Source organism: Carlito syrichta, unplaced genomic scaffold, assembly GCF_000164805.1.
Source record: "Carlito syrichta isolate Samal-C Ts95f unplaced genomic scaffold, Tarsius_syrichta-2.0.1 Scaffold169207, whole genome shotgun sequence".
NCBI lineage: Eukaryota > Metazoa > Chordata > Mammalia > Primates > Tarsiidae > Carlito > Carlito syrichta.
The window spans coordinates 509,426-519,974 of record NW_007113303.1 but is presented as its reverse complement, the minus strand read 5'-3'; the positions used below and the strand labels follow the sequence as shown (position 1 = coordinate 519,974).

Here is a 10,549-nt window from a genome sequence, read left to right as displayed (position 1 = left end):
CCGGGTGGTCCCGGCCCGCTGCGTGGCGCGCACCGTCCAGCGCTCTCCTTTCCCCGGAGAGGGGGGCTTGCCGCGGCCTCGCGCCTTGGCCGCCGGAGCCACCGGCTTTAAATAGTGGCCTGTGGTCCGTGAAAAAGGCCCCCAAGTTGTATTAAGCTGCACGGCGTGGCGTCTCAGCCGACCCTCGACCCCACTGAGGGGAGAAAATGATCCCCCCCCCGGTTTTAAATGAACAGTCAGTGGTGCTTACGTTCAGATTCCTAGTTGAGTTTTCAGGGGAAGCAGCCTAGCCCAGTTTGATGAAGTGTGGGGCCGCCTTCCAGGGCAGAGGCGAACTTAAGGCGTGCACTCCCTTGCACCCGCTGGGAAGGTGATCATCCACAGTCCCGGCTTCGGAGGAGGAAAACTGTCTTCAAGGTAGGCTCCAAGATACATCCCCAGACGCTTTTGGTGCTGACTTTGCTAACGAGCATTTCATAATGCTATCTCAGGAGGAGGAGGCTTGCAGTGTGCTGAAGATGATTAAAGCCAAAAAGCATTTGCTGCACGTCTTAGAAATGCAGAGATTCCTAGTCCAAGGATTAAATTTCAATACAGTCGAACTCAAAGAAGAACATTTCATTGGATCAAAACTTTGTTCACGTGGTTTTTGGATGTAGGTCACCCCGAATTTGTACAGATGATCAGTGAGTTTATAGAATTGTGTTTTCACTGTGTTCGCTACCCTGCCAGGCTTTAAGAGGTGTCTACGCTGCAGCATACTGATAAGGTGCACGATGGGCTTATTACAAACCAAGCGCTGTTCTGGGCATGGAGATTCGGCCTCATTTGAGTTCACTGCTTCACAAACATGCCACAGGCAGGCCTGGTGGGTTGGAGGAAGCACATGGTCTGCTTCTAGATGGCCTGAACTGGCATCCGGGTCTCTGGACCGGTGCATCCTTGACCAAGTCTCTTAAGCTCCTGGTGCCTCAGATTTCTCAACTGGGAAACGGGTGATAATGTCGCCTTTATCACAGGATGAGTATAAAGCCTGCCCATCGTAAGCAGTGTATCCATATTTGATAGCCTCCTTTTCACAGATCTAAAAATGGAAGCACGGAGAGATCAAAGCCACTGCTACTCAAGGTTTACCAGCCTGTCAGTGATGACCCTGAGATCTGACCCCAGACGACTTGGGAACCTGAGTTCCAACCCCTAAACTCTTTGACCCAAGATTGCTTATTAAATGCCTTTTAGTACTGAAAGATAGCTAAACGGTAGACAGAAATGTCCAGGAGAATATAGAAAAAAATGAAAGTGGGCCTCGGGAGACCTGGGTGCTATTCCCGCCCTCGGGGCCAGGGACCCAGGCTCTGTGACTCAGCCTGGCCCTTTGTAGCGCGGCCCGGAGAGGGAAGCTTTTCTCTGAGTCAATGCCATGAGGCACACAATTCCTTGAGCTTGGGTGAACAAAAGCATCAGATACTTCTGTGTTGTTTTACTACAAGAATGTTATCAAAGCCACATTTACCAAGGGTCCATTACAGGTAGCATTATTTATACTGAAAGGCCAGTTCTTCCAGATGACCGTCTTGAACAAAATAAAGCCAGGTTTCTCTGGTGACCGAGAGCCAGGAGACTAGGCTGACGTTTGATTTGACTTTGGGGTGAGTCAAGTGAATTTTCCTTTGTTGTCCTCAGTTGTGGATTTCAGGTTTAGCTCCTCTGATAAATATTTCACGTGTCACTTGACTGGGCCACAAGGTGCCCAGATACTTGGTTAAACATTATTCTGGGTGTGTCTGTGAGGCTGTCTCTGGATGATACTAACGTCTGAGTGGATGGACGGAGGAGAGCAGACGGCCCTTGGTCAATCAGTTGAAGACCCGAGTAGGACAAAAAGGCTGAGAGGGAACTCCCCCTGCCTGACGGCTTGAGCTGGGACTGTGGTTCCTTTCCAGCTTTGGACGGGTACTGAAACATCAGCTCTTCTGGGTCCTATGGAGTCCGCTGATTTGCTGACTGTGCCTTACAACGTCTGCTCTCCTGGGCCTCTGGCTGCCAACTGCGGGTCTTGGGACTTTTCCACTTTTATGATACTTGAGCCAAATCCCTGTAATAAATCTGTACATCTCATGTTGGTTCTGCTTCTCTGGAAAGCCATGACTACTACCCCTCTCCTGCAACATTTGCTTACAAATTCTCCCTTTTCAAAAGATTCGATGACCACTTTGTTCTTGAGTATTGGTTTTCCTTTTGTTGCAAAATGGAGGCTGGGCGCGGTCGCTCACGCCTGTAATCCCAGCATTTTGGGAGGTGAAAGGATTGCCTGAGTCCGGGGGGTTCGAGACCAGCCTGGACAACTTGGGGAGACCTTGTCTCTACAATATATCAGAAAATTAGCTGGGCCTGGTGGTGTGCACCTGTGATTCCAGCTGCTCAGGAGGCTGAGAGGGAAGGGTCCAGCAGGTCGAGGCTGCGGTGTCCGTGAGCATGCCACTGCACTCTGGCCCGGGCCACCGAGCGAGGCTCCAGCTCAAAAACAGAAAAAAATATATGGCTCCCTGCATGGAGATGTCAAGAGAGGTCTGGGGTCATGTCTGGTCTCCGAGAGCCAATATGGTTCCCGTGGATGGTCTCACGCCTGGTCTGAACGCGGACACCACGTGCCATCAATTTTTCCTCAGCCTTCACCATTCAGACCTTTACTCCTCCAGTTGAGTCTATAGCTTCAAGAGCTCTATGCCACTGCACTCCAGCCTGGGCGATGGAGTGAGACTCCAACTCAAAAAAAAAGATCTTTATGCACATGGTCCTGAGTGAGGGGAGGGTGTCTGTGGCAATAAGGGAGACAGCTGTCCTGTATTTATGGGTACATAGAATTAATGCCAAAGAGGGTCCTTAAGTATGTAAATATGGGGGTTGTCAGAAAGAAAGTAGATTTGTTTGTGCTTGGTGACGCCGTTCTTGGAACCAGTAAAAAGTAGGCAGACAAGGAATGAAGCAGCCGGACGGGTGTGAGCCTTGGGGAACAGAATCCTGAAACAGGTGTTGAGAAACACCACGAAGGAGAGGACTGCAGGAAGGATGAGGAGACCGTCTGTCCATGGAAGTTGCTGGACACCAAAGGAAAAAGGCCAGTGGAGGGAGGTGGCTGTCAGGGAGTGGACGGCCAGGAGTGTGAACAGCAGGCTGTACTTGGATAGTGGGGAAGACGCCTTGTAAGGCATGGAGGGGGCTGTTTTGTAAGTGTAGAAGCAGAAGGCATCTACTTACTCCCACCTTCCTAGAAAGGCAACCGTGGTCCCAAATCAGTCCCCACCCCGCTGGGTGACTTATGGGCCGGGGCCGCTCACCATCCTAGCCTGCAGGACTGTGGTTGTCTTGCATTTGTATCCACAGAACTGAAATGTTTTGAGATTAAATGACAAGATAAGGTCTTAGAGGTGATTTAAATGATTGGAGCTAGAAGGAACTCCCGGCTTCAAGCTGTCCTCCCACCTCAGCCTCCCAAGTAGCTGGGACGCCAACGTGCCTAGCTATATTACTGTTTTTTTAAAAACAGCAACTTCCCTTGAACTGATGGCACTCTCCCTTTCACTGGATTTTCTGTGTAAAAGAAACAAATAAGCTAGACTTAGGAAAAGAGTGGGGAGTAAGCCTTGTATGTGCATAGACACCTCCACCCATCAGAAAACAGCAGACACAGGCAATTCTCAAACCATAGTTCTGGGTGTGAGGATATGACAAGTTATAGGCAGGGCATGTCTGTCTAGAGGATCTGGGGCCTTTGCTAGTAGAAGATATTCGCTTATAGGAAAGGCATGTCTATCTAAAACATCCAAGGCCTTCTGCTGGTACCTGGAGCCCGTGTTGGGATTTGCACACGCTTCCCAGAGTGGGAACGCCCCCTGGATGGCTTCTGGCTTCTTGACTTTGCCAGGCCTCACTCTGGACTGTGCAGTTTTTTGATCACATGGGGTCAAGCAGAATAAGAGAAGTTCCACTGGCTGGGGAGGCAGCAGTTTTCTTGCAAGAGGACGTGAAGGTAGGGACGAAAGCTTAGGTCTGTCACTTTACACATTTTAATGATGTCCAAGGCCAAACCGCAATTCATTTGGGGCTTGCTATGCAGATCGGGCTGTTCACGTAACGCGTTTGTCTTCACGCTTGCTTTTTTGTCCATGTTTGTGCTCTGGGATGTTTATTCACCCACCTGTTCATCCATTTGTTCACTTGTTCCACAAGTATTCACGAAACCCCTGTCCCTGTGTGTGTTCCTTGCCGGTGAGGCCCCAGCGATACCTTGTGCCCTCCTTTTCATGTTTATGTGGGTGGGGACACGGGTGATCACAGCGTGGTGTGGTGTCATGAAAGCATGGCATGTTTATAATATACTCTTAGAAAGAGCTCACAGTAACAGATGCGTTTTCCTATCTCTGAAAAACGCTGGTTGATTGCTGATAAGCAGTGCCGTTTCCCTGGTGGCGTTTAAAGATCTGACTTACTGGAGCTGCTTCTGCATGTGTTGTGGAAAGGGCTTGGGGACAGTCACAGATTCCTCTTGAGGAAATAGCCATGAGGAGTCTCATAAAGCAGGAGTGATGCAGAGAAGCACTTTGGGGTTTGGAGGAGAAGGAGAACGTGAGCCATTTGACCATAGGAGGTAGTCAGAGGAAGGGAGCATTAGGAAGGATGCTTTAAGAAGACTTTTGCAAATCTGGCCTTGTTTTTTTTTTTTGAGTTGGTGTCTCACTCTGTCGCCCAGGCTGGAGTGCAGCGACCGCTCCCGGCCACCACAGCCTTGACCTGCTGGGCTCCGGCGATCCTTCCGCCTCAGCCTTCCGAGTAGCCGGAACTACAGGCACGCGCTACCACGCCCGGCTGATTTTTTTATTGTAGAGATGAGGGCTCGCCAAGTTGCCTAGGCGGGTCTCGAACCCGTGGGCTCAGGCAATCCACTCACCTCTGCCTCCCAAAGGCACGGGATTACAGGCTGAGCCACCGAGTTTGGCTACAAATCTGGCCTTGTTAAACCTTGTGTGGAAGTCCCCTGTTCGGGACGGATGGGCCAAGGTCCTGAAGCCCCAGGGATGCCAAGGGAAGCTGTCCCCCAAGCCAGCCCCTCGCTTAGTTCTCCAGAAATCCTTCTGGTAAAACAAACAAAAAAACACGAACTTCCTGGTGTTCCGTGTCCTCGCACTCTTCTGTTGCATCTGCTCTCCTTCCTTTCTCTGATCACCGCCTCTCTCTACTTTCCTTTGTTCTCTGTTGTTTTTCCTTCTCCCTGTTTTCTCTAGCTCTGACACTTCCCCCACTCAAACTTTGTTTTACAGTTTTGAAGTCTGAAATTTCTTTTTTTTTTTTTTTGAGTTGGTGTCTCACTTTGTCTCCCAGGCTGGAGTGCAGTGGCACGCTCACGGCCACCGCAGCCTCCCCCTGCTGGGCTCAGGAGATCCTTCTGCCTCAGCCTTCCAAGTAGCTGGAACCACAGGCATGCGCCACCGTGCCCGGCCAGTTTTTTAATTTATTGTAGAGATGAGGCCTCACCAAGTTGCCCAGGCTGGTCTCGAACCCGTGGGCCCAGGCAATCCTCTCACCTCGGCCTCCCAAAGTGCTGGGATTGTAGGCGTGAGCCACCGCGCCTGGTCAAGTCCGAAATTTCAAAATAAACTGCACTGATAGGCTTGTGAAGGTTTACAGCTCCACTGCTGTTTGCTGGGAATGGTTGAGACCTGCACATCATTGCTGCCAGCCTTTCTGGGTTCTCATGCTCACGCCTGACTCAAAGCTGGGCTGGTGAGACTTTCAGGGTCAAAGTTATCTCCAGGCCACCCGCAGTGCAGAGCAGTTCACAGGCCTGGAGTCAACCTTGTCCCCTCAGACCCAGCTCTTTCGAATACCCTGATGGTTCAGAGCCTGAGGGAGAATGACGCCAGGGAACTATGCAGCCCTAGGAAGGGGTGAGAACTACAGGACACTGCAATTTCGGTTTGATTCAATGAAACCCCAAGTCACTGGGTATTCCTTATGCTTAGGCGTCTCCCTGTGTCCTGTTACCCAATTCTCAGCATTCCCGTGGCTCCCCTAATGGACAGGCATTATTGACAGCCTGCAGGGGCAGGTGGAGTTCAGAGAGGGTAAGCGGATTGTACCGTTAGGTTAAAAAGCCTTTTCAGACCAAGATGTCCGACTTTTCTTTGTAGAAATGATTCGTAAGTGGACGCTGACACCCTGAAGACGGTTTTTAGGTGTCTTGCCTCTCGGTTTTGTCTCCCCCAGTCTTGTGTAGCAAAGGCAGGCTTCCCGGCAGCGAATATCATCGGGTGCTCCTGCTCCCCTAGGCATAGTGCAGGCTGTGGACAGGCCATGGGGAACCCCTGGTGTTGGCAGCATGCATGCCCGTCCCTGAATGAGGCATCGGGCCTCCTTGCCTTGCCGTTGACTGGGCCCTGTCTCCCTGGGCCGTCTGTTCTCCTCTCCATGGCGTTGCTTCTCTGCCCCTTGCCCTGCTGGGTCCCCCGGCTGACCCACTGCCCACACAGGTCACACTTCTGTGCGGCCCACCTGCCCTCTCAGGCTCCTCGTCTGAATGCCCTCCATACCCGGGCGTCTCCCACATGCCCTTGGCAAGCGGCACCATGACCTGTCTGGCGTGCACCTCTCTTCTTACTCGCATGTTCTTGAGGGTCGGGGCCTGCAAGTAGTCACCTTTGTATCCCAGCACTTGGCATGACGTCGGGCACGTGGTTCCGGTGCAACTTGTTGTTCTTGAATGAATGAATGAATGGATGGATGGGCGGGTGCTTTATGGACTTAAAAAAATGCAAGTTATAGAGGATTTCTGTTTTTTCCATCCAAAGAGGCTTTGGGTTAACAGTAAACACACAGGGTTTTAGGAATAATCTTCCATTTGGCAGCATGTCACAAAGGGAGGCATTAGATTTGGACATCGTGGAAGAAGGGAAGTGCTGAGCTTCCTCATTTCTTTCTGAAATCTTGGATCTGGCTGTCAGGTTTGCGCTTCACAGAATTCTTTGGAAGTCCATGAGAGGACCACCTCAGCTGGTGCCCTCTGCTGTGTTCCTAACTAGTGCTTATTTTGTGCCCTGCCCTGCCCTGCTAGTCGAAGCAGAAACACTCTGCTAATCATTAAAACCGTTGAGGCCTCGTGGAGAAGGCGAGGGAGGAGGTGGGAGAGACCGTCAGCAGGAACAATCGTGCAGAACAGGAGTCAAGCACGGGCCGCCTGCCTCCTCGTGGGTGGACCCGCTAAGCAGATCACAGCTGACATACTGCTTCTGCTGGGAGTCGGTATCCATGACGGTGACATTGGTTGCGGATGGTCTCAGTTGTGCCTTGAGCAGATGCGGAGCCATATTTATTCACAGAGTTTCCTCCCTTCGATTTTTTTCTGTCCTCGTCTTATGGAACTGGAGGAAGCGGAAGACCTGTATGCCAGGCGTATGGCCATTACTATCATCAGTCACCTTGGGGGAGACGTGTGCACCCCTTCCCGGGCTGCACACCCAGCACTGGAGCTCTGTGAAGATTGTGGGCACAGTGTGTCAGCCATCTCCCTTCCCAGCCGGGCTGGGGCTTGTCCGCCCACGTTCCTACCTTTCTATTTGGACCCAGAATTCGTTTTCTCTAAGTTATGTGATTATTTGAGAGAGCACAGCGAGTTCTCTTTTTTCGTGAACTGGGCTTCGGTTTTTCCACCCATAAAATGAGGAAGTTGTCATCGATAATCTCGGGAGTTGTTTACAGCGTTTAAAATTCCACGATTTATAGTTCTCTCTCCTTTTATAGTTCTCATTTCAAGTTCCCAAATCATTATTCCCGTGTTTGTATGAGCAGAATGGGCAATGAGCCTGTCGTTCCATGCGAAATGGCAGCCTTTATCGGAAAAAGATACGTTAGAAGGACAGCTCTCAGTTGTGATGTCACCACCGACAGCCGCCTTCAAGGCCCAGAACGGAGGTATTACAGGAAAACATCGACTCTTCTGCCAGCGTAGCTGCTGCAACCCGAGAGGGCCTCCGTACAGAGGATATTTATATGTTGGGTTTCAGAACAATAATCCCAATGCTCAAGAGCCTTGTCTTGTTATGTTATCACAAGAATGTCCAGACAGTGTTTTCTTTAACTCCGGGAAGAGTATTTAGGATGGGCCCTGCCACATGTGTCCAGCTGCATGTTTATTGCCGTTGGGAGAAAATGATTCTATAAACATCGAAATGACCAAGTATGGATACTTGAAGGATGTTCCCTTCTTTGCTTACAGTGGTCAAGTCCTTGTATACACAAGAGTACAAAATTAATGACCTCTATCAATTGTAATCACAAACCAGGCAGCCTTAGAAGGTCTGATTCTGGGATTTCACTCTCATGTGGGTCGAAATGACTGAACATCGACCCAGGTTTGCTTAGAGTTTGTGAAACATTGCTTGGAGTTACGTAGCTAAGCAGCGTACCTACTGAATGACCTAGAAAACCTTTCACTTTTAGCAGATGAAATATGACCACTTATTCCTGAAGCAAACAGACTGTAGTTTTAATGCCCTAGAAGCGCCTCTCCACACCAAGTCTTTCCCTCCTAGGCTTTTGTTTCTGGGGACGTTCTGACGTGTTTTGATGCAGTGGTCGTATGAAAGGCCTGTCCCTCGCTGTGCACACTGCATGCTCATCCTGGAAAAATGCATGAGGCCTGGCCTGGAGATGCAGTCTTGTTCCCTGTGAAAGGCCCGAGGTATTGCTGGGAGAGCCATTGGCAGCAACCACTGCATTTCTGACTGTGTGACAATCCCTGTTCTTGGAAGCAAGCCTTTCCCTTTGTCCTGCTCTGCTCTCTGAGTACCTGGGCAGCTGCAGGAACGATCTTTTCCTCTGAGAGAAGTGACTCCTCCTGGAGGGTGTTGGCGGTTTTTCTTGGGCAAGGTCAGATTGTATTTCCCAAGACTAATAATGCTGTCTTCAAATCTAATGCCGGTTTTCCCAAGTCCCTCCATTTTGCCGCCGCAGTTTCTTCCTGTTCAAATTCATGAATCCTAAAGGGGTGCTCATGGAAAATCTTTTTATAGAAACAGGTGTATTGTTTCTGTGCCTGCCTCTCTATTTTGGGGACAAGGAGAAGGGGCAGAGTCAAGGCTCGGTCACACGTTTGAAGCCTACATAGTCGGATGGGGTTCTGATGCCAGCTCATACGTGCACCCAAAATTGGGACAGCATCTCCTGCTACGGTCCATGATACTTGGTGCTTTTAGAGAAGTGGCATGCATTCAGACACAAAACCACCCCAAGCAATTACAAAAAAAGTGTGTTATCACCGAGAATTATGACCTCTGGAACTATCCACCCAGAGGAATTAGCCACCTTTTGGCACAGACAGCGGGACAGCAGATGGCTTTGTATGCATGGTGTTCAGAGAGTGCTCACTGGGACCTGAGTGTTCTCTTCTCTTTGACAGCTTGCTGAAAAGCCGGGTGTCAAGATGACCGAGCGCTTTGACTGCCACCACTGCAATGAATCTCTCTTTGGCAAGAAGTACATCCTGAGGGAGGACAGCCCCTACTGCGTGGCATGCTTCGAGGCCCTCTATGCCAACACCTGTGAGGAGTGTGCCAAGCCCATCGGCTGCGACTGCAAGGTACTGATGCAGGCATCCCGGCCCCACGAACCCCAAGAGTGCCAGCTTCTCTGTGCAGTTTTTGCTGCGCTCTAGCCCTTATCACCATTGAGGTCTGTCCCTTGAGCCCCCCGTGATGGGCTGGGACCCTGTGAGTAGCTTTTCCCTCCGCTGATGTGTTCTCTGCCTGCAAGCACTCAGTGCGGGCGTTGTCACGGTGTTTGTGCTAGCGCCCTCAGTACGCTTTCAGTATTCTAGCTATTAGCACCCTTATCTAACCACCCACCTCGCCTGTCAGTCCTATAACTTTGGGCAAGGTTCTCTTCCTCCTGCCCGTTTGCCTCTTGGTGACTCGCATGGAGTCAGTGCTGCTCAGTCAATGTTCCAGGAATAAATGAATGCATGGGAGAACTGGAGTTGGCCCCCAGATAAACAGGCACATGAAAGCCCTAAGGTCCTTAGAATGCTGGGGGCTCTTTTCCTTTTAGTGAGAGAAGAGCAGGGTTTGTATTGTTCCTTTTTGGGGGGGGAAGGAATCAGCAGCTGTCGTTGGATGGCACAGCAGAGGCTGCTGGTCATCTGTGGGGACTGCCCCGTGGGTGAGGGTTGTGTACCCTGGCCTGCACATCTCAGCACATCCTTTGTTCAGCCTGGACCACGGATGACACCCTGGGTACCCATCCATTGCTCTGAGATCTGTGATGTCTTCAACCACAAACAGCTGTTAAAACACACGGGACAAGCCCTTCCTATGACTGTCATCCATCCACTAACGGACAGGGCAATTTCTGGCTTTTTTGTTTTTTTTTTTGAGTTGGAATCTCACTCTGTCACCCAGACTGGAGTGCAGTGGCCGCTCCCGGCCACCGCAGCCTCGACCTGCTGGACTCCGGCGATCCTTCCGCCTCAGCCTTCCAAGTAGCTGGAACTACAGGTGCG

At 50.7% G+C, this 10,549-nt stretch overlaps 1 protein-coding gene across 4 annotated transcripts in view; it reads left to right on the top strand.

The window, feature by feature from the left end:
- The first annotated feature begins 317 nt into the window (after positions 1-317).
- The window catches only part of FHL2 (four and a half LIM domains 2), a 36,838-nt gene continuing 26,606 nt past the window's right edge, over positions 318-10,549 (top strand). Inside the window, exons 1-3 of one of the 4 annotated variants that reach the window (XM_021709209.1) lie at positions 1,618-1,649; positions 5,356-5,476; positions 9,452-9,631. In XM_021709209.1, coding sequence (XP_021564884.1) covers positions 9,476-9,631 — 156 coding nt within the window. In that variant the 5' untranslated portion in view covers positions 1,618-1,649; positions 5,356-5,476; positions 9,452-9,475. Of the gene's footprint in view, positions 418-1,613; positions 1,650-5,355; positions 5,477-9,451; positions 9,632-10,549 lie in introns of those variants that run through there. The other 3 variants (XM_008051250.1, XM_021709208.1, XM_021709210.1) reach the window with 3 other exon arrangements.